General features: G+C 43.4%; 1 protein-coding gene across 3 annotated transcripts in view; it reads right to left on the bottom strand.

Moving 5' to 3' along the window:
• The window catches only part of LOC140459648 (netrin receptor UNC5D-like), a 453,166-nt gene that overhangs the window by 94,257 nt on the left and 331,300 nt on the right, over positions 1–27,609 (bottom strand). For all 3 annotated transcript variants that reach the window (XM_072553978.1, XM_072553979.1, XM_072553980.1), the window contains exons 5-8: positions 18,838–19,018; positions 13,281–13,448; positions 6,420–6,584; positions 1,782–1,814 (exon numbers count right to left, since the gene is read on the bottom strand). In XM_072553978.1, coding sequence (XP_072410079.1) covers positions 1,782–1,814; positions 6,420–6,584; positions 13,281–13,448; positions 18,838–19,018 — 547 coding nt within the window. The remainder of the gene's footprint in view (positions 1–1,781; positions 1,815–6,419; positions 6,585–13,280; positions 13,449–18,837; positions 19,019–27,609) is intronic.

The following is a 27,609-nucleotide window of genomic DNA, read 5'->3' as shown; positions in this document are numbered from 1 at the left end:
AATTAGAATGAATTGTTCTCCAGTGCTGCTCTTCTCCTAAGCAATCAAGTTATTTTAAAGAGCACCATTTTGTGTTCTTCATTTTGATTTGGAGACAATTACAGAAGCACTTCCTGAAAATGAAACCTAGAATCTCACGCAGTAGAAGTTGGATTGAACTTGTTTAGATTCCCAGCCATTTTTCAAGGCCACTCAGCCTGTTCTATGTCAGACAATGAGAATCACTAAATCAGAATAAGTGGAACAGTCTTGTTCCCAATGCTTTTCCGCCTGAACGTTTGAATGGATCATGGTGTGGATTGATACCCAGCAAGGGAATCAAGGAACACAGGGTCCACACAAGACAGTCGAGCAGAGGGAGAAAGTCAGCCTGATCTCAATGATCAGCAGACCAGGCAGGAGGGGTCAAATTCTTCATCCCTCCTCCTAGTTCTCACGTTGTTAAGGTTTTAAAGAAAGCAAAAAAAAATTGTGCGAATTAGAATAAAAGCTCCGAGTTCCCGTTGTCTTGTCCTCACACTCGTATTAAGAAAGTCAATAATTGTACTCTCAGCAGGCTCTACAATAAAACTTACATGAAACAGGGACGTGAACAGCAGACGGAATAGGAAAATTGATAAACACAACTGTTCCGAGGTACCAGGCATGTCCAGAGGTTTCTGACTAAGCCGCACAATTAGCATACTTAATCATGAACTTTAAGCTGAATGATTTCCACGCTTCAATGTTTAATGTATTCACCTCAGTCCTTTTTCTCTTAGTATTTGAACAACTGCGTTTAAATCGGTTAACTCCTCTCTTAAACAGAAGCCTGATTTAATATAAGATTATATTATAGAAAATTTCTGGGGTTTAATTCCAAATTTTTGCCAGAAAGCAATTGACTTCTGCAGCTGCACCTTTTCACTGACCATGGTCACTGAATATTTCAATATGTGATTAAAACTGAAACTCACATGCAGTACACAATCAGGCACGTACATTTTACAAATTCAATCTCCTCATGCGAAGTTATGCATCCTGGCAGCACACGTGACTGCTTGCGCTTGTATGGTTAATTTTAATTTTAACGAGTAGAATGCCCTATGGTGTGTGTTGACCTTTGAGCTTGAGTTTAGCAAAGACTATCCTTTCTCACTTGTGTGTCTTAATATGTGAAAATCCAAAAAAGTTGAAACAAATGAACATATATTGATTTAAAATAACAATTTATGTCATTGCAGAATGGGGTGCAATGCCTTCACGATGTGGGAGCATCAGACCAAACTGCAGGTTGTCTGAAAAATGGAATGATTGACCCTGAAAGACACAAGGCAAATATCCAAACCATGAAGGTGGTGTACAGAAGAATGTATTAAAATATAAAACAGAATATGATTTATTGCATGCCACATCCCATTACTGTAAAGTACTGGCAGATGTCTCTCTATATAAGAGACACGACACAACGTTGTTTCTTGTTGGAGCGGATCCATTGTATCAAAGGAATAACTTCTGAGGAAAGACCAGAGATAAGGGGACGTACTCACCTTGAAAGGAGGCGACTGGGAGAAGGTTCATAGAAACATACTCTCAGCTAAATGATAACAATAAAGTCAATCGAAGCATTCCTTAAAGGTGATTCAAGAGGACATTATCCTGAAATGGCCAATGTGAGGCTGTTAAGATTATTTTTAGGAACTGAGCAAAATTGGATTTACATGACCTCCCTCATCTGCAGTTACCTTATCAGAAAACATTATTTATAATAAATTGAAAATAGAATAATTAGAAATACTTACTTTGAGGTTGTACTTCCTGCAGAGGTGTCTGGCCTGTTGAAATGAACAGAGCAAGTAAACAGTATGCATGCAAGATCTTTGTATGCAAATGTAGTTTTTCATTTCAGTTTCTGTTTACACTGTTTTTTTTGTTGCAGCATTTTGCCAGCTGGGTTGGGTCACAAGTGGACTGCAGATGCTCTCAGTAGTTTTCAATGCATGGCTGATTGGCTAGTAGGGGGCACATCACCATGGAGTGTGATTGACAGGATTCATATTTCCCCTGTGTCTTGCCGAGCAACTCTTAACGACAACCTGGCAAACTCAACAAAGTGGACGGGCCAAGTGTCAAGACACACTGTGGTTTAGAACCCACGACTGTGTGGCAAAGAGCAAGCCTTAACCAAGCTGCTGCCAATTCGTTTTGAGGCAAACAATTCTGACTGCTGGCTGTGACAATGAAAATACCTCCTTGCAAGCTCCATCACTGACACCAACCAAAGACAGAACAAGCAATTTTTTTTTTTTGCAAATAGGATGCAGGTGTAATTTTTGATTTTAAAAAAAAACAGTTTATTTCCTGCCTCTCCTTTGCCATTGTTCCATTGGCAGCATCTGTACCCATCCTGTCCAGTGTCTAATTGTCTGTTCTATCATAAGGGAGGTCTGGCTAGCAACCCGACATCTTTCTCTCAGGGCTTTCTGGCGACCCGTGTAAGCTATTACAAAGTTTTTCCAGCACAGAAGCATGTTATTCTGCCAAATAAGTCCAAAAGAATAGTAATGGTCTGCATTCACCATAACCACATCATCCCCATTCTTTTTCTGACCTGATCAGATTATCCTTCTGTTCCTTTCTACTTCCTTCATTTGTTTACCTACTTCCCCTTATGTTATTTGTGCCCATTGTCTAACTGCTCTCCATGGTCCTAAGTTCCATGTCTGAACATTTTTTAGGATTTGTTTTATTAATTTGTGGGAGGTGATCGTTTCAGGCTAGGGCAGTACTTTTTGCCAATCACTAAAGATCCTGTGGTAGGTGGGGGTTGAGCTGTCTTCTTCATTCACTGCAGTTCTTGGGATATCTATCAAAGTTCCAAAGACTTTGACCCAGCAACAGTGGCATTGGGCTGCTTTGTCCTGGATGGTGTTAAACTTCTAAGTGTTCTTGGAGCTGCACCCATCCAGGCAAGTGCACGGTATTTCATCACACCCTTGACTTGTGCCTGGTAGATGATAGACAGGCAATGGGAAGTCAGGAGGTGAGTTGTTTGTCACAGAAGTCTGACTTTCTGACCTGCTCTTGCAACAGAATCAGAATGTGTTGGAGCTAAATGATCCCATAACTGACAGATCAAATATAAGCTCTCCATTACAGTGACATTCAGTCTCATCAAAGAAGCTTCTCCTCAGCTTGCTGTTGGACTTATTTGAGCAGGGGACCATTACCAGGCAACCCATTTCCAACAGAATGGTACTTAATCATCTATCCTTGACCTTCAATGGCACTACCATCTTGGAATCTCCCACTACCAACACAGAACTGGGCCAGCCTACACAACAGTGTAGGCAGAGGTCAGGGATTCTGAAGAAAATAACTCACTTAGTGACTACCCAAACCCTGTTTGCCATCAACAAGGCACAAGTCAGGAGGGTGATAAAATATTCTCCACATGTCTGAATATGTTGAGCTTCAACAACAGTCAAGAATAACATCTAGGGCAAAGCAGCTCGCTTGACTGGCATCCTATCTACCACCTTCAACATTCACTACTTCCACTACCGACACACAGTGGCAGTAGTGTGTACCATCTACAGGTTGCACCGAGGCTTCCTTCAACAGCTTCCTTTAAATGTTTGAGTTTCTTTATTTATAAACATATAAATAGAAAGCAGGAATCATCAGCAGTGCTTCGCCCGGAGGCCCACTGAAGATGTTACCTCGTAGTGTGGCAAAATGTCTGGAAATGAACCTTCCAGCTCAGCGAGCAAATCTACATCCAGAACCTCAACCTGAGCTACAAATCTTCTCAAAGCTCGGTAAGCTTCCTTTAAAACCTGCAAAATTTCCCACTGAGAAGGACAAGGGCAGCAAATGCATGGGAGCACCACCAAGTTAAAGGTCCCCTCCAAGCCACACAGCATCCTACTTGAGACAGAATCACCATTTCTTCACTGTTGCTGGGTCAAAATCCTGGACATTTCTTCCAGTCAGACCGGTGTGTGTTCCTGGATCTCTCTATTACATCTGTTCTGCAACCTCTTTAATGATTCACATCCTTCTCAGTGTGTAACACCCACACTTAGACACAATACCCAACTTGAGGCTGGACCTGTGCTTCACAGAAGTTTTGTACTCTTGTACTGTAGCAAGTTATTTATAAAACCTAGGATCTCATTGGCTTGTTAACAACTTTCTCAATTTTACCTCCTACCTTCAACAACTTGCGCATACATCCCTCACGTATCTCTGCTTCAAAAACCTTTACAGAGTTAGATCTTGATTCTGTATTTCCTCTCCTTGTTCTTTCTCCGAAATGTACCACTTCACACTTGGCTGCATTAAATTGCATTGCCACAATTGCCGATTCAATCAGATTGCATCTTTGAGTCCACTGTATTTCTTCACAGTTCTCAATATTTCCACGTTTGTGTCAACTGCAAGTGTTGAAAACTGTGTATCTTGCAAGTTTGTTACCCTTAAAACAGACCGAGGGAGGCAGTAGTATGAATACCCAACCCTTGGCAGATATAACTTTATACTCTCCTCCAAAAAGAAATGGTCACCACTACTCTCTGTCTCCTGTCACCCGGTAGGCTTCGTAGCCATGTTATTTATTGTCCTTTTTGTTCCACGGACAGCAACATGCTTGGCATGTATGAAATGCATTTTGGAACTCTACACACAGCGCACTCAGCTTTAGTCAACCCTCTGTGACCTCAACAATCTCAATTATAATAGATCAACACAAGTTGTCCTCAACAAATCTATCTGCTTTCCTTAATGGAGTGGAAGTTGTCCACGTTAGTGTTAATTTTTCCACCCCAAATGATCACTTTTAAAAGCATTCCCACAACTGAGATTAATTTGACTGATCTGTAGCTGCTGGACGTATCCTTTACACAAATTTTCTTGAACAACAGTTGCAGTTGTCTAGCTCTCTGGCACCACCATACATCTAAGGAGGACTGAAAAATGTCACCACTGCCTCCATTCTTTTCCACCCTTACCTCCCTCTCTTATCATGGCTGCATCTCATCCAGCCTGAATGAATTATCAACTTTAGGTACAAACAACCCTTCTAATTTCTTCATTTCTCAATATTCCATCAAGCTAGAGTCTCAGATTTCTCTTCTTTCACTGTGGCTTTGGCAGCACCTTCAGCCTTGGTCAAGACAGACATACAATATTCATTTACTATCTCATTCATGGCCTCTGCTTCCACATTTTTGTCCTCTTTTTGGTCCCTAGGAGCCTTTTATGATCCTTGTACAGTCCAGATACCTTTAAAAAAACTTGGGATTTCCTTTACATTGGATTGGATGATGATGACATATGCAAAAACAGAAGAGGAGGCAGAAACAATTATAAAGTACAAGGAGTTTAAACAATTTACAAATCCTGAGCAGCACACAGATGATGACCAACATGTTTGTAATACAGAATGTGCTGCGATCTGTGTTATCCCTGTGTCCTTGTAGAAGTGAAGAACCTTTGAGGAAAATTTGGAAAAACTTAGATTTTTTCATGAGATAAATTTTTTGTTGAAAATTTCAGTTTCTGAATATAAAAGTAAATCCAAATTTAATGCAGGTTTGAAGAATGTGACAGTGCAGAAGAGAAATAGAAAGGGTATGAAGGGGAACTGGATTACTCAAAATTCAGAAAATTCAAGTGAAGGAAATAATACTCTTTCTTTATGTTGCCCAATCCCATCATAGAATCCCCACACAGTGTGGAGGCAGGCCATTTGGCCCATCGAGTCCACCCCGAACCTCTGAAGTGCATCCCAACCGGAAACCGCCCCCCCCAACCCAACAAGCCTGCATTTCCCATGGCTAATCCATCTAGACTGCACATCTGGGGACACTACTGGCAATTTAGCATGGCCAATCCACCGATTATCCACATCTTTGGACCTGGGAGGAAACCAGAACTCTCACAGGAAACCTACACAGGCACGTGCAAACTCCTGGCAGTGACCCGAGAGTGGAATCAAACCCGCGTCCTTGGCGCCGTGAGGCAGCAGTGCTAACCATTAAGCCAATGTGCCTCCCTCTGTAAAGCATTTCCAATCAAGACCCATGTCTAGGTGCAATGGCTACTGCTTTCTGGAATAAAAGCAAATGTTGATTTACCAAGCGACAATTAAGGTACAAAATTATTTGGATTTCTCAGTGCAACACATCAAGTATGTGAGAAACATGAATTGGATTAAGATTTGTCACTGCACTTGAATGCTGGAGCTTCCTGTTCTTTTAACTGTAAGACTTGGCAACTCATTTTCTCAGAGTCATCTTTGATCCTGAGATAACTTATGTCTGTAAAACACCAACGCTGTGTTGAAAACAGTCACAACAGGCTGCCTTTAAATCAACAAACATAAGTGGGTTTTAGTTTCCCGTTGTTTGACGAAATACTACGATGGCGCTACATACTTTGAATGCAGAGTCCCTCGGTGCAGTTCTTAGACTCCTGGCTCAGCCCCTCGCAGAATTTTCCGCCATACCTCGGTTCAGGAGCCACGCATGCACGGACTCTTTGGTGTTCACACTCGGAGGAGCAGGGTGACCACATGTTCCAGGGTTCCCAGGCACCATCCACTACGAATGAATGGAAGGAAGAAGCAGAAACAGGTTTTATTTTTAAGGAATCTCACTTACAGAAAAGTCAGGTGAGGGCAGCATGCCCCCTTCTTTTGTGATGCTGTCGACACAACAATATTTATGACCGGCGACAATTATCGAGAAGTTGCCATGACCTGACATTAATTATTTCATCTGTTTATTTTTCACAATAGCCAATTAAAACTGTAGTGGGCATGGTCAAAAATAAAAGATGCTGGAGGAAGTGCAAAAGACATTTGGAAGGATGAGACCAACCTGAGAGGCTATTCCAGTCTGGAAAAACTGAAAAAGCACCAGCTCTTTTCTCCATGAAAGAGATTCTGAGCAGTGACCTGACTGAGATGCTTAAGAGTATGAAAAAGTTCAAGAGGGCAGATGTTCAATTGTTTTGAGGTGTGGAGGAGACCAAAACAAAGAGTCACATATATGTGTGACAATCACTCGTAAATTCAACTATAGAACTTTTTATTTACCCAGGGCATAGCTCAAGTGTGGAATTTTCGGTGGGCAAGATGTTGAATTAAAGAATCCTGATACTGTGGAAGCAGGCCATTAGGCCCATTGAGACTACACCAACCCCTCCGAAGAGCATCCCACCCATACACAGCCCCATTACCCTAACTCTGCATTTCCCATGGCAAATCTACCTAGCCGACACGTCCCTGGATATGATGGACAGTTGAGCATGGCCAATCCATCTCACCTGCACATCTTTGGATTGTGGGAGGAAATCGGAGCACCCGGAGGAAACCCACGCAGACATGGGGAGAATGCGCAAACTTCATGTTGTCTGAGGCTGGAAGTGAACCTGGGTCCCTGGCGCTGTGAGGCAACAGTGCTAACCACTGTTATTCAGACAAATAACATCGATAACTTTCGTGGGAAGCTCAATGAGTACAGATGGGACTTGATGAATTAAGGCTAGTGAAGCTCAGATGGAGCATAAACGCTGGCATGGACCAGTCAGCTAAATTCCTGTGAATTCTGTTCAAATTTATGCAATTATGTGAAGGCCAGTTGAATTGATTGAGCTATAAATTGGCATCAGCAAATCATTAGCCACAAACATGATTTCTCTTAATAATGATATGTATTTTACAAATTGTAAGAAGGGCTTTCATTGACACATGTTGGCACAACCATGTATACTTGGTGAAAATATTTTCCATATTTATAAATATCAGATGCTGGGGGGCAGACATTGATCTAATCTGTTAGATTTTTAGAAATATTAACATTTAGAGGACAAAAGAAAAATCAGCAAGCTTTTTCACGCAACTGATTCTATGCAATATATTCTACAAATGTCAATGTTTGTGAATGATCGAATGCTCTACGCAGCATGTCCAAAAACAGCAACCTGTCAATGCATCACAGAGGATATCTCAGTATAAGATGTGGAGATAAGAATTTTCCTGGTTCTTTGAGGGCAGGCTGTGAGGCAGGAAGGCTGGCAAAATGATGTGGGAAGGGAGCGACCAAAGTCTACCTTCTGCCATGCCCCACCGGCAGTGGTATGAATATTGACAGATTGATCCTTGCTAAGTTGCCAATTGACATTTTCAAGTGGCCAAGTCAGAGCTGCTTTCCGCTGTTGCAGCTTTTGCTAGATCAGGGAGTCAGGTACAACATACCATCTTCAAGCTGATATCGACAGATTTTAATGGATACGTGACTCGGGCAAGAATATAGAGTTTCAATAGAGACTATCTACGATGTCAGTGAATGGCAGAACAGACTTGAGGTAATTGGCCATTTAGCTTCTTCCTTTTCCTTTCGACTTTGATTATGATAAGGATGAACATTGCACTTGCTCCACGAGAGGGTTTGCAGAGTGCTGACTGCATTGGATTCTTGCTTCTGCACAGAACAAATCCAGACAACCTAATTATATCTTGAATTAAAACTAAAATTCCTTAAAATTAGCACACCTTGAGAGAGAAGATCTATCCCCCAATGTTTCAACAATAAATCTTGATTGCAAAAAGCGTTCCACTAATTCAATAACTCAACAGATGCAAGCTCCTCTCTGAATACACTTTAAAGATTATGATCAAATGATTAACAAAGAGAGATTTAAGACAAAATATCTGGCACATTCTAAATGGCAACGTTGGCTTTGATTCAACTTGTAAAGGGCTCAGCTGTTTTTTTTTGCTAAGGGATCTTAATAAAATTAGGAACGGAGCTCATGCAGATGAGAAAGTCTGATTTGAGTCTTAACGAGTCGGGGTGCTAATGACAGACTTTAGAACTGAACTCAGTGGAAGGAGCAAGGATCAGAGATCAACACGCTTTTAAAATAATTCATGAATTGAATGTGCATGTTGTTGGCAAGGTAAGCGTTTATTATCCATCTTGCCTTAACCTTTCAAAAATTACCTAACCACCTTTTAAAAAATCATGTTTGTATCTTTTGATACACGTCAGTGTCTTGTGGAAATGTAAGCAAAGCACGACAGATGGTGGAAATTTGAAATAAAAACCAAAAGTGCTGCTGACACTCAGCAGGTCTGGGAGCATCTGTGAAAAGATAAACTCAGTTAATCTTTCCAATCGATGATGATTTATTTGGAATTTGGTACTGTACAGTTCTGAAGAAGATTCGTAAATGAGCAGAGGTAACTCTGCTTGCATGCCCATGTGTCTGTCATCAGCACGCTGCAGTGCTCCAGTGAATCACAGCATAAACGCAAGGGGCAACATCTCACCTTCAGACTAGGCAGCTTATGGCCTTCTGGAATCATGAGGGGCATGGACTGGGTAAATAGACAGGTCTTGTCCCTGGGATGGGGGAGTCCAGAACTAGAGGGCAGAGGTTTGGGGTGAGAAGGGAAAGATTTAAAAGGGACCTCAGGGGCAACGTTTTCAAGCATAGGATCGTGAGTGTATGGAATGAACTGTCGGGGGAGTGGTGAAGGCTGGTTCAATTACAACAATTAAAAGGCATCTGGATGGGTACATGAATAGCAACAGTTTAGAGAGCGATATGGGCCAAGTGCTAGCAAAAGGGACGATATTAACTTAGGATATCTGGTCGGCATGGATGAGTTAGACCAAAGGGTCTGTTCCGTGCTGTATCGCTCTACGACTCTGTGACTTAATATTGGATTCAACACCTTCAGATTGTGAACCAACTCCCATTTCTTTCTTTTAACTTTACTTGTTACATTCTCCCAATTCTTGCCTTTCTTTTAGCTTTCCTTATTACATTCCCTGTCACCATGTCCTCTCTCTCCTCCCCCCACCCCAGTGGGACTGTCTTCTCTTTCAAGTCTGGCTGTTAGACACACCATTGCTCTGCCATTCTCACATTCCAATCACTTAATCTGAACTATCAATATCTCTTCTCCACTAGCACTCTGCACCCACTACCTGCATACCGCTCAACTCTCCCACACTATTGCATAAAAGCTACCCCCTCCAAACTTCATTTCAGCTCTGATGAAGAGTCATCGAGACTCGAGATGTTAGCTTACTCTTTCTACATGGAAGCTGTCTGCTCTGCTGTGAGTTCTTAAGAAGGGTTACACCTGAAATGATGACTTCTCATTCTCCTGATACTGCCTGGCTTGTTGTATTCATCCAGCCTCCCGCTTGTCTGCTGTGATCTCCAGCCTTTGCTGTTTTCAATACAAATTCCATCATCTGCAGTCATTTGCTCCTGGAGGGGACTCTGTTTTTCTCTCTCTGCAGATGCTGCCAGACCCTGCTGAGTTTCTCAACAGTTTATGTTTTTCTTCAGCTTACTAAGCCATTGCAGAAGGCAGATTAAGAATAGGTGTGCATGAGTGGGTGAAGAGGGCAAATTTTCTTTGTAAAATGACAGGATAGAACGAGTCGGATCTTTAAAATAATCCTGGAGTTAATTTCTCTCCAGCCACAATTTGTATTTAAACTCCTATTTCTTGATTATTTGTCCAATAAAATAGCCTCAAGGCCACTCACTGTCCTATTATTCTTTTAAACTTTGCCACTTGAACCAATAAACAATGATTACAAGAGCGGAGATGTACTGCTGAGGCTGTATAAGACTCTGGCAAAAGTGAGGACTGCTGATGCTGGAGATCAGAGTCTAGATTAGAGTGGTGCTGGAAAAGCACAGCAGGTCAGGCAGCATCTGAGGAGCAGGAAAATCGACATTCCTAATGAAGGGCTTTTGCCCGAAATGTCGATTTTTTCTGCTTCTCGCATGCTGCCTGACCTATTATGCTTTTCCAACACCACTCACATCGAGACTCTGTATAAGACTCTGGTCAGGCCAGACTTGGAATATTGTGAGCAGTTCTGGAAGGAGGTGCTAGCCTTGAAAGGGGTCCAGAGGAGGTTGACAAGGATGATTCTGGTAACGAAGGGCTTGTCATAGGACAATCAGTTAAGGACTCTGGGTCTGTACTCAATGGAGTTTAGAAGGATGAGGGGGGATCTCAGTGAAACTGACAGAATACTAAGAGGACCTAAAGTGGATGTGTAGAAGATGTTTTCACAAGTGGGAGAGGCCAACTCCTCAGGACACAGCATCAGAGTGAAGGGAAGACCCTTTAGAACTGAGATGAGGAGGAATTGCCTCAGCCAGAAGGTGGTGATGCTCTGGAACACATTGCCTCAGAAGGCAGTGGAGTCCAAGTCATTAAGACAGAGACAGATCGGTTCTTCATGAGTAAGGGCTTCAAGGGTTATGGACAGAAGTCAAGCGAATGGGGTTGTGAAAGCTCTCAGCCAAGATCGAATGGCAGAACAAATTGGATGAGGCAAATGGCCTACATTTGCAGTTATATCTTCTGGTCTTATGCATTTACACCTATTATACAAAGTCATACTTCAGCATTCGTTTGTAACTTCTCTTCGGAATTTCCCTTTTATATGTTTTCCATTCATTATTGTTGGAACACAGTTCCAATGTGTTTTTGAGAAGACACTCCTTTGAAGTGAATGTGTGCTGAGTGAAAGAAAGTGTGGCATGTGGTGCCTTTAGCGTAGTGAATGATAGCGTGTTTTCTTCTAATCATTTTATTTGAAATAAACTTCCAGTAAAACGTAGCAATCACTCTCAGTCTCACTGTAGTGGGAAAAAAGAAATTACAAACAACATAGAAGAAGGGGCGTGGAGCTTAACAGACAGGTTCCTGAGAGCAGATGGGCAGAGTGGCCTCCTTCAGTACAATGGATTTCAATGAGGCTGACATTTCTCCAGCAGCAAGTGAAGAGCAGTTTTCCACTTCCCATTAGCACATCTCGATTAGCTGCAATTGCCCAGCAACCAATGAAAATGTGAAACTGGGGCTGTGGCGAGACTCTTGTGTGGTGAGGGCAGCAGTGCATGCTGGTGGAGAGGGGACCTTCCTGGTGCAAACGGTGGGGTAGTTTATGCCCCAGGATCCAGAGAAAAGGAAGAGCACATGAGAAGGATGTGTGGTGGATGAACATTGTCATCAATGGCACCTCCTCGGAAGGCATGAAGGTGCCGAGTGCCAATGAAGGGACACGGTGATGACAAAGAACGCTGTATCCTCCTACCATCTTCCCCTCCAGGGAGTGGGTCAATGGGTGTCCTGTTACAGAATAGAAATGAAAGCCAAGAGCAGTGAGCAGATTTAACAGGAGTCTGTCTCAGGACAGGAATGAGAGAACAGGTAAATGAGAGCCTTCAGTTCAATTTATTTTGAACACAGTTCCAAAGTCTCTCAAATCCGGAGAGTGAATGTATTTCTCATCAAGTCAAATAGCCCAACTTTCAGCAAATTGGCCATGCTAAATTGCCCATAGTGTTCAGGGATGTGTACGCAAGGTGCATTAGTCAGGGGGAAATGTAGAGTAATGGGTTTGGGAAAGGGGTCTGGGTGGGATACTCTTCGGAGGGTCAGTTGGGCCAAATGGCCTGTTTCCACACTGTAGGGATTCCCATGATTCTATGAAAGTCTTAATCATAACTTCAAATCTTCCAGACTCAGCACGGAGTTCAACAATTTCTGATTATCTGAAGGCAGGTGTGAGTATTGATTCTCTAATTCCCAATTACACCTCTTGTCTTTAGGCCCATTGTTTGTTTTCAGATTTGCCCTTATCACCTCACTTTCTCTTCAAGCATAACTCTCTCAATGTTTAATATTGCCTGCCCTGCATGATCCCGTTTTTCAGCTTTCTTAGCAGTGCACTTGCTTCAAGTCAGCTACAGCTCAAACGTTTACCAGTTCAAATGAAGACTCGCCAGCCTGACACGCTAACTGTGTTTCTCTCATAACTAATGTACTTTTTTGTAGAATCTTCATCACTTATTCCTTCATTGCCACTTCAACTCCTGAATGGTAAGTGTCCCACTGATTTTAATGATGATGAGAGTAAGTTGGTTGGATTTCATATCAACCCTGTGAACATCACCCACTTCAATCCTTTCTGATTGTTGTACTGTTACAAAAGAATTTCTAATTTATTACCTTCAAGCAGCTGAAATTGCTCAATTCCTCTGTTTTATATTGGTTTCAATAATATGACTATCAAGCATAACGTATTTCAGTGTAATGACAATACTGATTGCTCTTATGGTCTGCTGTGCAGATCCATTCTTTGAGATGATGAGAGTGACAAAAATCAATGTGCACACCCCGTGGCTGCCAAGCAGCCTCAATGTTTACAAGCTTGCCAGTTCTTTCATTTTCCAGTTGGGGCTCTCACCTGGGCAGAGGGAAGAGCAGACGATTTTCTGAACTGAAGTCCCTTCGCAAAAGGCTCCCCCGTTTAGCGGGGCCGGGTTGGTGCAGGTCCGTGTTCGTTTCTGCCATCCTCTGCCACATCGGACACTACAAGGTGACCACTCTGTCCACATTGACCAGGCACCATTCACTGCAAAAGAAATACACACGGGTCAGACACATTAGATGCTCAGTGAGCAGATGAACGAAGAGCACGAGTAGGTCACTTAGCTCCTCAAGTGTGCCCAATCATTCTACAAAATCATGGGTCATCTGTTGGTTGCCTCAGCTCTATACTCCCATGTATCCCCAGTAGCCTTTGACTCTTCTGTGATCAAGAATCCATGTGCACTGGCCTTAAAAATGGAGAACATGAACAGATTATTGGGGACTGTGCAGGCAAGGGGGAAGATGCACTTTGACGTAGAGCACCTTTGACTCTGAGTCATAGAACACAGAACATAGAACAGTATGGCATAGGAACGGGCCCTTCGGCCCATGTTGTTGCGCCAAACATGATGCCAAATTGAACACAGAACATAGCACAGTGCAGCACTATACGGGCCTTTTGGACCTCGATGTTGTACCGACCTTTTTCTTACTCTCAGATCAAGTTAACCAACGTACCCTTCCTTTTACTATCATCCATGTGCCTATCCAAGAGTCGCTTAAATGTCCTGAATGCATCTGACTCTACTACCACTGCAGGCAGTGCATTCCACGCACCCTCCACTCTCTGTGTAAAGGACTTAACTCTGACATCTCCCCTAAACCTTCCTCCAATCACCTTAAAACTGTGCCCCCAGGTAATAGCCATTTCAGTCCAGGGAAAAAGTCACCGGCTGTTCACTATCTGTGCTCATCATCTTGTACACCTCTATCACATCACCTCTCATCCTTTTCTTGCTCCAATGAGAAAAGCTCTAGCTTCCTCAACTTTTCCTAATAAGACATGCGCACATGCCTCCAGTCCAGGCAGCATCCTAGTAAATCTCGTCTGAACTAAAGCTTCCACATCCTTCCTGTAATGAGGTGACCAGAAATGAACAAAATATTCCAACTGTAGTCTAATCTGGGTTTAACAGAGTTGCAGCTTAATGTCATAGCTCTTAAACTCAATCCCCCTGCTAATGAAAGCCAACGCACCATATGCTTTCTTCACAACCCGATCGACCTGGGTGGCAACTTTGAGGGATCTGTGGATGTGGACCCTAAGATCCTTTTGTACCGCCACACTGTCAGGAATCCTGCTTTTAACCATGCAATCTGCCTTCCAAATTCAACCTTCCAAAATGAATCACTTCACACTTTTCCAGGTTGAACTCCACCATCCACTTCTCAGCCTAGCTCCGCATCCTGTCAATGTTCTGTTGCAACCTACAACAACCTCCACACTATCCAAAACTTCACCAACCTTAGCATCATTGGTAAACTTACTAACCCATCCTTCCACTTCCTCATCCAATTCATTTATAAAAATCACAAAGAGCAGAGGTCCCAGAACAGATCTCTGCCGAACACCACTGGGCACTGAGCTCCAGGCTGAATACTTTCCATCTGCCATCGCCCTCTGTCTTCTGTGGGCCAGCCAATTCTATATCCAAACAGCCAAATTTCCCAAGGTTCCTTACTTTCTGAATGAGCCTACCTTATCAAACGCCTTGCTAAAATCCATGTAGACCACATCCACCGTTGCTCTACCTTCATCAATGTGTTTTGTTACATCCTCAAAGAATTCAATAAGGTTTGTGAGGTATGACTGGTCCCTCACAAAAACATACTGACTATCTCTCATCAAACTATGGTTTTCCAAGTAGTCACAAATCTTGTCTCCCAGAATCCTCTCCAATAATTGGCCCACTACTGATGTAAGACTGACTGGTTTGCAATTCCCAGGGCGGAGTGGGACCATTCGGCGCAGCCACTTTGGCGCGAGCGATTCAGCGCGGCCGGTTTGGCGCAGCCCGTTTTAGCGAAGACCCATTTAGGTGCGAGCAACTTGGCGCGGCCGGTTTGGCGCGACCCATTTAGGCACAGAACTGTTTTGTAGTTATTCAGTGCTTTGTAGTTATTATTAAAATAAAATATAACCCATTAAAATGATATTCCGTTGAAATTGAAGAAATTCAGGGAAGCAGATGCTAGAATACAAACACTTGTAAGAAGATTTAGTGAGAGAAATGACTAAGTATTTACGAGGGATTGCCCATAATTTTGAATAAATGTCATATTTCAGATTTTTCGTATTTACCTTATTTCTTTCTTTCATTTTTATTTTCTTTTTAACATTTTTACTGAATAGGATAAACATTATTTTTCTTTTTATTGCTTTCATTAATGCTTGTAACTAAGCCTGAAAAGGAATAAATATGACCTGAGCCGAAACAGTTCCACGTCTAAATGGGTCTGCGCCAAACCGGCCACGCCGAATCGCTGGCGCCAAAGTGGCTGCGCCGAATGGTCCAACATCCTTCCCACGGTTTTCCCATTTCCCTTCCTTGAACAAGGGAATAACATTTGCCAACCTCCAATCATCTGACACGACTCCAGTGAACTGTGAAGACGCAAAGATCATCGCCTTCTGCCTGCCTTTGGTCCATATATCTCCATTCCTTGAATATTCACATGCTTATCTAAAAATCCCTTGAAAGTCGATGTCGTAGCTGCCTCCATCACCAGCTCTGCAGGCATAATCAGGAGTGTGGTGGAATACTCCTCACTTGCCTGGATGCGTACAGCTCCGACAACACTCAAGAAATTCAACTTCATCCAGGCCAAAGCTGCCTGCTTGACTGGCACCACATCTACAAACATCCACTCTCTCCCCTACCAACACTCAGTGGCAGCAGTGTGTGCTGTCTGTAAGATGCACTGCAGGAATTCACCAAAGATCCACTGGCAGCACCTTTCAATATGACGACCACTTCCATCTTGAAAGCCAAGTACCTGAGAACACCACGACACTTGTTAGTCAGCGCACCATCCTGACCTGAAAATATATCACCGTTCCATCATCGTCACTGGATCAAAATCCTGGAATTCCGTCTCTGACAGCTTTGTGGGTCAACATATAGCACCTGCAGTGCAGTGGTTCAAGAAGGCAGCTCACCACCACCTTCTCAAGGGCAACCAGGGTTGGACAATAAATGCTGACCCAAAGTAGACAAAGTGGAGGTTGGAAGAGCACAGCAAATCTGGCAGCATCAGGAGGTGGAGAAGTCAACATTTTGGTCTTAGCCCTTCTTCAGGACTGCCTGCTGTGCTGTTGCAGCCTCCTATTTGTCAACTGTATTTTGGATTCCAGCATCTGCAGTTTCTTTTGCCTCTAATAAATGCTAGCCCAGCCAGCGACACCCACATCCCAAGACTGAAGAAAAACAAAAGCTGGCAAAATGTAGCCAACCTCATTTTGTGGGGCAGGGAGGGTGGGGACTGCGAAGAGAAGGTGGGCGGGGCAGTGAAGGTCTTGGGCATCCCTCCTGCCCTTGGGCATAGTCAATTAAATGACAAACTTATAGTCATTACAGGGTCTCATCCTCCCCTGCCTCGATGTCTTTCGGTCTTAGAGAAACTTATCAGCCATAATTGAATGGCAGAGCAGACTCAATGGGCTGAATGAGTCAAAAGGTGTGGTGTTGGAACAGCACAGCTGATCAGGCAGCATCCATGGAGCAGGAGAGTCGACATTTCGAGCACACTGAATGGCCTAATTTCTGCTCCTATTTCTTATGGTCTATCTAAGCCATAATAAAGGGAGGCTTGAATTAAACAGATAGCCAGATAGTGTCAGGAAAGGTTGGTTGGAGCCCTATGCCCGTGGGAACTACCATCACAAGGTCATATCCTGCCTTTAGCTCTCCTCCCTTGACCGGCCTTGGCTCTGAAGCCAGGACCAGCCAACTTCAACTCTGCACGGGGTTACAGTCTGGCCTCGAGAGTCTAAACTCCTTTGAGGTGTGGCTGTAGTCTCGACAGATCCCTCCAAACTCTGACTCTCTCTCTCAGATCTGCCGGGATGTCTTTGCCGGATGAGAGCAAAAGTGTCACCTGGACTACTGTTTCCAGTGTAACATGACCCTGGCCAGCCCGCTTTTACCATGGATGTGTTCCCCACTGACCCGACAGTTTTGAAGGGGGTGGGGTGGGGAGGTGGTGTTGTTAGGTGTGGTACAGATACACAGAACACAGGGTCCCCATATAACCTGGTCTGTTGTCTTTGATATGTGGAAAAGGAGTAAACTCTTTGAAACCGCTGTCCACTCTCATCAATGCCACGATCCTGCACAATACCTCTATTCCAATTTCTTCAGTACTCAGAAATGTATCAGTCTCTGTTGCGAATAAACCCAATGATAGAGTATCCAGAGCACTCCAGGGTACATAGATAGCTCCAGGGACGCCTCCTGCGTCAGCGTAATTCTCCCCATGTCAAAACCGTCAAGAATGTTAATGGGGCTCTGCTGGCCCTCACAACTTCCCCATTCTGCTTCATAAAGGGGAAAGAGACGCTCCCCTACCCCATCACCCAATTTCCTGATAAACAAAGCTTCAAGATTCTACTCAGTCTTTTTTTGTTTCCGTCGGAGACTCTGCTGAACAAGCCTGCCACCTTTTGGGACCCGAGGGCTGTTTCCACATCCCAAACGTTTGGCTGCAAGGTGCTTCAGGACATCTCTGTTTAAATACAAGTTAATCCAAATACAGGGGAATGTCGATTATCCAAATATCAATTATCCAAATTTCAGATTATCCGTAGGGGATCTCAAGGTGCCAATAGAAACATTACATCAAAGAGCTGTTCATACATTGATTAAAAACAAACCTGGCTCACTGAAATACTACCGAGAACAGTCCTGGACAATCCAAGCACCGTCTCCAAATGACTGACCTCCTGCCCTCTCTCTCTCTCCCTCTACACTTCCCCTGGAGTTCGACACAGGGGTGAACCCTAAACCCCCCTTGCCCAGATAATCTCTCTAACATTGTCCTGTACAGGGCAAAGGTGGAACCTGTCAAAAGATTGCAGTAAAAAGGTGGCCATGTGGCTGTGTGTGTATGCTATTTGGAGACTCACCCTACAAAGGAGGCAGCAGTCTTACTGTTGGTGTCCAGACCGACTGCCCCGGGGGGGGGGGGGGGGGGGGTGCGGAGCCGTGGATGGGGGTCGGAAGGTGGGTGGGGATGAACGGGGGTGCGGGGTTGGGGGTGGGCGGACGGGGGCAGACAGAGTTGGGGGCGGGGGTGGTCACTGAGGGGGGCAGGGTGAAGGCAGACTGGATTGGGAGCGGACAGGGTTGGGGGCAAGCAGGGGGAGTCAGAGGGGGTTGGGGGCTGGCTGGGGGCAGATGGGGTTGAGGGGAAGGGTGGCGTGCATTGTGCTGCTGCCTAGAATCCTGAACGGGAACAGACTTCACGGAAAACTCCGAGCCCCAGAAGAAATCAATTAACTAAATAATCAATTATCCGAATGAAATAGTGCCTGGCCATCTCGTTCGGATAATTGAGGTTCCTCTGTATTGCCACCGGGTCTCACTTCTTACCAAACACGGTCAGCGTGGCAGCTGTGCTGCGTCGTTTGGCAACCACATTTGTAGCGACACAGGTGTAGTTGCCTGAGTCAGAGAGATGAGCTTGCTCAATGATGAGATCATGCTCTGCGGTACTGTAAATGTTCGGCTCACGCTTTGGATCAATCGGCTCCTCATTCTTCAGCCATTCAACCTGAAAAGCAAGACAAAGAAACTGTTGAGATGCAAGTTTTCAAAGAGACATTGCTTGAGAACGTAATAATTCAAGATTAGATCATCCAGAGCCCCTGGAGTCAACCACACCAGTCAATAAACTTCAAAGTCTATTCCACCTTCCTACCGAATAACCATATCACTCAAATTCTTCAGTGCCCCAGAGCTGATCCAAGCTCTGCTTTGAACGATCTTCACAGCAAATTATTTCTCTGGGCTTGAGTGTTCTGAAGAGCAAAAGGGCCAAGTGAAAAAGCTTTCTCTTCACCTCTCCGAGGACTGTTCCTTTATCCAGAGAGATGATGATGCCCTCACTCCCTAGGTGTTAACGAAACATTTTACAGTGCCCAGACTAAACTTTACAGTGAGAGCACCAAACCGCCTCATGCTCTGTTGAGAATCAAATAATCTTTATTTTTAAAGGAGACAAACAGCTGATAACCAGTGGGCGAACTCAGAGAATAAAGCCACAAGGTTCCACAGACACCAAAACTGATGGTACAGTTAACAGTGAAGAAGATTATTTAAGATTACAAAAGGATCTTGATCAATTGAGCCAATAGGCTGAGGTGTGGCAGATACAGTTTAATTTGGATAAATGTGAGGTTTTGCATTTTGGTAAAACGAAGAAGCACAGAACTTATACAATTAGTGGAAGAGCCCTGGGTAGTGCTGTCGAGCAGAGAGACCTTGCGGTTCAGGTACATAGTTCTTTGAAAGTTGCATCACAGGGAGGTAAAGTGGTTAAGATAGCATTTGGCATGCTTGCTTTCATTGCCAAGACCATTGAGTGTTGGAGTTGGGACGTCATGTTGAGGTTGTACAGGATGTTGGTGAGGCCACTTTTGGAGTATCATATACAGTTCTGGTCACTCTACTATTGGAAGCATATTATTAAATTAGAGACAATTCAGTAAAGAATTACCAGATGTTGACGGGACTGGAGGGTTTGAGTTATAAGGAGAGGCTGAATAGGCTGGGACTTTTCTCACTGGGGTGTCGGAAGTTGAGGGGTGATCTTATAGAGGTTTATAAAATCATGTCACCCGTAGATAAGTTGAATATCAAAGGTCTTTTCCCTAGTTTGGAGGATTTCAAAACTAGGGAGGCATATTTTTAAGGGGAGAAGAGAAAGGTTTAAAAGATACCTGCGTGATAATAGTTTCACACAGAGGGTGGTTGGTTCATATGTGGAATGAACTGCCAAAGGAAGTGGCAGATGCAGGTATAGTTACAACATTTAAAAGACATCTCAACAGGTACATGAATATGAAAGGTTTCGAAGGATATGGGCCAAATGCAGCCAAGTGCAACTAGCTTAGCTTGGTCAGCACGGACAGATATGACTGTATATGATACAAGTCAGATCATGAACACAATCTACAATCCACGCTTAATTTATTTTTAACACAGAATCAACACTTTGCAAACACAGGAAACATATTGTGATCAAACATCCCAGTGTATGCATGAAAGTATCAAATGCGATCAAATGTGATTTCTCAATTTTTCAACAGTAGCCCCCTCCATCAATTAATTGAGTTTAATTAAACTTCAGATGAGGTTACAATTCTTCATATTGCTGATCTGGCCTTGAAACTCTTTCTGAATAGCCAGACTATCAAGGACTGCAACAATAACTGCACCTGTTCTGGTCCCAACAGTTTCCTTTTCCTGTGTTCCATGCAATCCAGTATTTATTTACTGGTACAGTTTTTCACTGACAACTCACTTCGCCATTCAAAATAGCCCACAATCTGACCTACTCCACACTGGGGAGACAAATGACAGACTGGGTGACCACTTTGCGAAACACCTACATACTGTCCGCAAAAATGACCTTGAACTTCAGTTGACAGCCACTTCTACACACCACCATGTTCCTTGGCCAACATTTCTCTTTTGGGGCCGCTGCAGTTTTCCAGTGAGGTTCAGCACAAGCTGGAAAAACAGCATCTCATTTTCCAACTGGGGACCGTGCAGCCTTCAGGACTCAATATCTGGTCCAATAATTTCAGCGCCGGAGCACCTTCTTTCAAGTCCTTTCCCCGTCCCCACACTTGACATGATATGAGGCTGCTTTCAGCACAGCCAATCCATTTGTACCTATCTGTGGTCCCCATTGTCAGCTTTTCTTTCTCCCTGGTGGTTTTATCATCCGTCCCTTTGTCTGCCCCGCGATTGTTTCTGCCTTACTGTCCTTCATTCCTTTTCTCCCCACCATAACACCCTTTGGCTTCAGCTTACATACCCCTTTACTCAGCAACTATAAGTTCTGAACAAGGATCACTGTACTCAAAACATTAGCTCTTAAATCTCCACAGATGCTGCTGGACCTGTAGCGTTTCTCCAGCAACATCTGTTTTTCTTAAATATTTCTGTTATTTTTCTCACAGCTCTAATTTTGCTCAGTTAAGTCAAGTAAGGACAACCAACAGTCTTTTCAAGTTCCACTCTGAGATGTCCTAAACACTTGGTGGCACTTTGCTTCTTGTGAGCAATACAATCTCAAGAACCTTTTCCAAGTCCTGACTGCAACATAAATATTAGAACTTGGTTTGAGTTGTGACACAACAGAGAACGCTAACTGCATCTTGTCCCAGACACAGAATCCATGCAGTTCAGTTGCTTTCTTTGCAAAATAACCAAAAACCAGCACTTCTAGCAGTCACCTGTATTTCCTTCACATAAGTCTGACTTGATCACTCTGATCCCTTTGTACTCCTGTTCAGAGATCCCCAAATATTGCTGCTGAGCAACTTTTTGAATTGCCACTTCCATGAACATCACCGGTCACAGATGGCCGGCTTGTTCAGGAGAGAAGCGGAGGATGTAACGAGAGTGTTTCATCAGAAATTGAGGCACATGCGTGCGACTCCAAGAATCCGCACACCCACCCAGAAACTCTGCACAAAAACTGCCAGCATTGAGGGCAAACCCTCGACGTGCAGGTCTTTCTCCAGGACTTGCAACTCAATCCTTGCAACGTATCCTGTCGCAAATGCACTGCCAAAACTGACCGGCAGGTGCTCATACCCTCTCTGGCAGGATTTCTGTGATGGTTTTGCAGCACAGGCAGCCACTTTGTGGATAGGCTGCGGAGGAAGTTAGTATTTTGCACAGGTGAGTACCCCTCCATTCACTGAATTACACATCAAGAAACGAAATACTTTATGCCCGTAAGTCAGTGATAAATCCCAGCTGTAACACAAATTATGTTATTCATTTTTCACCACATTTATAATGAAAACTGTGATACCCTGGGGTATTTTCACTGACTCAATAGATTACATCAATGTTGATATTATTCAGCTACTTAGAATATTGGATGGAAGTTTCGCATGTAAGCACGCATCAATGATGAATGGCCAACAGAGCTCTTCTTGTGATTCTTTCTTCGCACATGTACAAACTGATAGTTCTTCAAAATTATCTCCTGTTCGCAAAAAAAATGTCACAGCAGTCACCATGGCAACAGTGTCTGTCTTTTGTCTGGTACTCGATAAGGAAGACGTTACACTTAATGATTTTGCAATACAGCTTTCACAGATAGCAATCAGTCTTAATTATCTGACTTCAGAAATTTTCATACGGAATTGCATGCCAGTCTTAATTGCCACACAAAAGCTACACTCTTGTGATTATTCTAACATGGAATGCTTCATATACCTGGCTGTTCATTGTACCAATATTTTAGTTCATATATTTTTTAAAGGTGAAAGTAATCACAGATGGAACCTTTCTGAAACAATCTCTTCAGTCTCTACAATGTGTATTGGTCATGTCCTCACCGCGATAAGACAATTGTTTGTTGCTCATGCATTTCTTAGTATCGAGGAAACTCTGGCCAACGCATTCAATTCTCTGCCCCAGCTCCACGAAGACGCACAACTGATTGCTCTGCAAAGTTTTCAGAGATGTCTCCCAATGTAGAGATCACTGATGACCGGAAATAAAGGTGCACAGACAGTATCCACTGCAAATGGGACTTGGCTAGACCGGTGATTGGGGGGTAGAATTACAAGGTGGAAGTGACCTTTAGGAGTGCCATGGATGAGATGAACAGGCAGCAAGGCCAATTTGCTTTTGTAACAGGAAATTAGGATGTGGCACTGTGCCCCAATTTGGTTTAAGATAGATGCTCAGTCCCTCATGAAAACATACAAGAGGCCCAAACGTTTATTTGACATGGTCACCATAAATCAAACATAATGTAGTTGTTGAATTATTTCAGACATCAATGGGACATGAGACATGTACCAGAAACAATGAGTAATTTTGCCTGTTTTTAGCCCAGAAGGGTAACAAGAGCCAATATCTGTGAAGTTATAAGCTTTTGTGTAATATTTTTCATCTCCACATGAAGGCAGGTGTTCTATTCAGTCTCAAGTAAATTCATTCATTTTTTGCCCTGAAGGATCAAAGCTTATCAGCAGATTTCAAGCCAGTTGAAGAGATTGAAATCTAAATACATTTTTGACCAAAACTCGAGCAGGGTATTTTTGTTTGAGCTCCAAGACTCCATGGGTCACAACCTCAAATAAAAATGCTTTTCCAGTTCCCAAATGACCAATTAATCACTGTATCTCAATGCATCACTGATGCTGAGGAGTGGCACTGTGTACAATCTCCAAAATGTGCTGCAGAAATTCACCAAAGATCCTGAGGCAGGATCTTCCAAACCCAAGTCTACTTGCATCGACAAAGGACAAGGGCAGCAGACAATGTGAAGATCACCCCCTGCAAGATCCCCTCCAAGTCACTCACCATCCTGACTTGGAAATATATTGCCGCTTCTTCACCATTGCTGGGTCTAAGTCCTGAATTTCTCCCCCTAAGGCATGTGGATCAGCCTCCAGCATGTGGACTGCAGTGGTTCAACAAGGCAGCTCAGCACCAACTTCTCAAGGGACTCTAGGAAGGACAATAAATGCTGGCCAACCTGTGACACCCATGTCCCACGAGTGAATAAACACAAACACTGGTTTACGATCAAACCACTTATTCAATTTAGATGGACAATGGGTTAACATATTCAACCAGAATACAAGCATAAATGCTAATCTCTCTTAAACATCCCCAAAACGCACATGCACTTCAGGAAAAGAGGATTTTAAAAAGTGCAGAGTTTGTTATTCTGGAAAACAAAATTTGCCAAGGGTTTATTCTTAAAGGCAAAAGGATAAAGTGTACGATGGTCTGGAGTCTGTTCCTTTGCTGTTTTAGCATGTGTGGCCCAGTCACTGATCAGCCTTTCATAAAAAAAAAAGCAGTGGGCTTCCTCCTGAAACTCAATAACAGAATTTTCTTTTCAGAAATGGGAGAGACCAACTGTGCAGCTTGTTTCTGGAAGGCTTTCCTCCAGTGAACGACATAGAACAATAACATCTCTGAGCCAATCATTATTCAAAACAGCCCCAGCCTGGACTGTAGAAATATCACCAGTCAGGTGACTTCTGGGAAGCCTTGTTAAGAAGAAGTTTCCAATGTGCACAATAAACTTAAATAACCTCTTTTAGAGAGATCATGCTATGTTTGTCCATAAAATAGAAATAAATCATTTTTTGCATAATCCTTTGAAACGTAGGTCTTTTAAGTAATATTACATATGGCACATCTTCATGACAACATCTATCTCATCACTCACAGAGAGAGATCCTCACTTCTGCAATCTTACTCTTTCTCATTCCACCCAGTCTTAGAGGTACAGTGTTTCATTTGTGGTTGCTCATATATAACTGAATAACCTGTTTCATATCAACCTGAAGTCAATATCAAACTTAAGAGGAGCTCAGCCCAACTTTTTGTTCTGTGGTGTTGTGGAGTATATGGACCATGTATGCATAGGGTATTCGCATCTGCACTTCCTTTTTAGTTTTCTTAAAGATCTTCTTTGATGTTTTTGGTTGCACTTCAATCCCATGCTCCTGATCTTTGGGCACCCGGTGTGGAGGGGGGTTGGCAGGTCACAGGACCTCTTCATAGGTCTACTCCTGAGCCTGGCTAGGTTGGCCATTAACAGTTCCCGGCAGCAAGCCATGGAGGAGATCATTATGGCTGACTGTCTTCACCTTTTCCATGTTATGTTCGGGCCCAGGTGTCCCTGGAGATGGAGGGAGAGGTAGTCACCACGGGGAGTGGAGTGCTTTATTTCCCCCTCCAATTCTGTTTTGATTTAGTACCTATCCTCCCTTTCACTTTTTTCATGTAAGCATTACTCTCTCTGGGCTTTGCTTGTCACTGGTTCATTGGCCAGACGGATGACCTTCCTGGTGGTGGAGTGTTAATAAAGTCATGTTCACTTGGTGTTTTCACTGTATCTTGCATCTAAAAATGGGTGTTGGAATATAAGCACGATTGCTGCATGGCAGTAGTGAGGGGGGAAATAAACAAAAAAAAGGAACTCTTGTGGCCTAGAGATCATGTCAAAACCTCAAAGTCAGGAGCCCAGTTTCAAATCCAACCTGTTCTTGGATATATTACAAGATCTCTGAATTGGTTGAGTCAAAAAAATCAACCAAACGTAACATGATTAACCAGACATCAACACCGTAGGTGAAAACTTAGAAACAATCACTATCACGAAAGAGGTAGCATTGGGCAATATGATGGAGCTAAGGGTAGACAAGTGTCCTGGCCCTGATGGAATGCATCCCATGGTGCTAAAAGAGATAGCAGGAGAAATAGCAAATTATGGTAATTTTCCAAAATTCGCTCGACTCTGGGCAGTTCCAGCAGATTGGAAAACAGCAAGTGTGACACCACTGTTTAAAAAGGGAGGTAGACAAAACATGGGCAATTATAGACCAGTTACCTTAACTTCTGGGGTGGGGAAAATGTTCTCATCAAGGAAGAAATAGCAAAGTGAGAAAGTGATGACTGCAGATGCTGGAGATCAGACTCGAGAGTGTAGTGCTAGAAAAGCACAGCAGGTCAGGCAGCATCCAAGGAGCAGGAGAATCGGCGTTTCAGGCATAAGCCCTTCATCAGGAATAGCAAGGCATCGAGATAGAAATTTCCCTGTTGGGCAGACACCACATGGGTTTCGGAAGGGCAGGTCATGCTGAACTAATCTTTTGGAATTCTATGAAGACATTATGATCGCAATGGACAACGGTGACCCAGTAGATGTGGTGTATTTAGATTTCCAAAAGGCATTCGACAAGGTGCCATACAGAAGGCTGCTGCATAAGGTAAAGATGCAAAGCATTATGGATAATGTATCAGTATGGACAGAGGATTGGTTAACTAACAGGAAGGAAGGAGTGGGAATAAATGAGTGGTATTCTGGTTGGCAATCAGTGACTCGTGAGGCCTCAGGGATCAGTGTTGGAACCACAACTATTCACAGTTTATATAGATAATTTGGAGTTGTGGACCACGTGTAGTGTATTAAAGTTTGCAGATGACACTGAGATGAGTGGTAGAGCAAAGTGTGCAGAGGACTGTGGAACTTTGCAAATGGACATTGATAGTTTAGGTGAGTGGGCAAAGGTCTGGCAGATGGAGTACAATATGAATAAATGTGAAGTTATCCATTTTGATAGGAACAGCAGTAAAAAGGACTATTACTTGAATGATAAAAAAATTACAGCACACTGCTGTGCAGAGGGAACTGGGTGTCCTTGTGCATGAATCACAGAAGGTTGGTCTGCAGGTGCAACAGGTAATTAAAAAGGCAAATGGAATTTTGTCCTTCATTGCTAAAGGGATTGAGTTCAAAAGCAGAGACACTATGTTGCAGCTGTATCAGGTGTTGGTGAGGCCACATCTGGAGTTCTGCGTTCAGTTTTGGTCTCCCAACTTGAGAAAAGATGTAGTGGCATTAGAGGGGGTGCAGAGAAGGTGCACGAGGTTGATTCCAGAGTTGAGTGGGTTGGCTTATGAGGAGAGATTGAGTAAACTGGGGATTACATTCAGTGAAATTTAGAAGAACATTTTAGAAACATATAAAATTATGAAGGGAATAGATAAGATAGAAGTAGAGAGGATGTGCCCACTGGCAAGTGAAACTAGGACAAGAGGGCTTAGCCTCAAAAGTAGGGGGAGCAGATTTCCAATTGAATTGAGAAGGAACTTCTCCATCCAGAGGGTTATGAATCTCTGGAGTTCCCTGCCAGTGAAGTGGTTGAGGCTTCCTCAGTAAACGTTTTTAAAGCTAAGATAATTTTTTTGAATTAAGGGATATGGTGAGAGGGTGGGTAAGTGGAGCTGAGGCCACAGAAAGATCAGCCGTGATCTTATTGAATGGTGGAGCAGGCTCAAAGAGCCAGGTGGCCGACTTCAGCTCGTAGTTTTTATGTTCTTATGTATTTCCATGGGACTCGACCTCTAAGGTCTGGGAAGTTGGCTAAGCCTTCCGAACATGTTGTCTTGCCATTTCCAAATGGGTTCCACGCTATCAGTTATCTTCCATGTGCAGGAGATGATGAGAAATCAAATCTGCTGGGAACAAAGTAGTTTCACATGGTGCACTTGAACTGTTTGCCGGAAGTGGCACAAATGGTGTTCTGATGTAGCTCTGAGTAGTTGTGATAGGAGTCGGCGCCAGTAGCAACTTACCATTGTGGT

Source organism: Chiloscyllium punctatum, chromosome 35 (assembly GCF_047496795.1).
Source record: "Chiloscyllium punctatum isolate Juve2018m chromosome 35, sChiPun1.3, whole genome shotgun sequence".
NCBI lineage: Eukaryota > Metazoa > Chordata > Chondrichthyes > Orectolobiformes > Hemiscylliidae > Chiloscyllium > Chiloscyllium punctatum.
The sequence above is the reverse complement of the archived record's forward strand: the minus strand, read 5'-3'. Positions and strand labels throughout refer to the sequence as shown.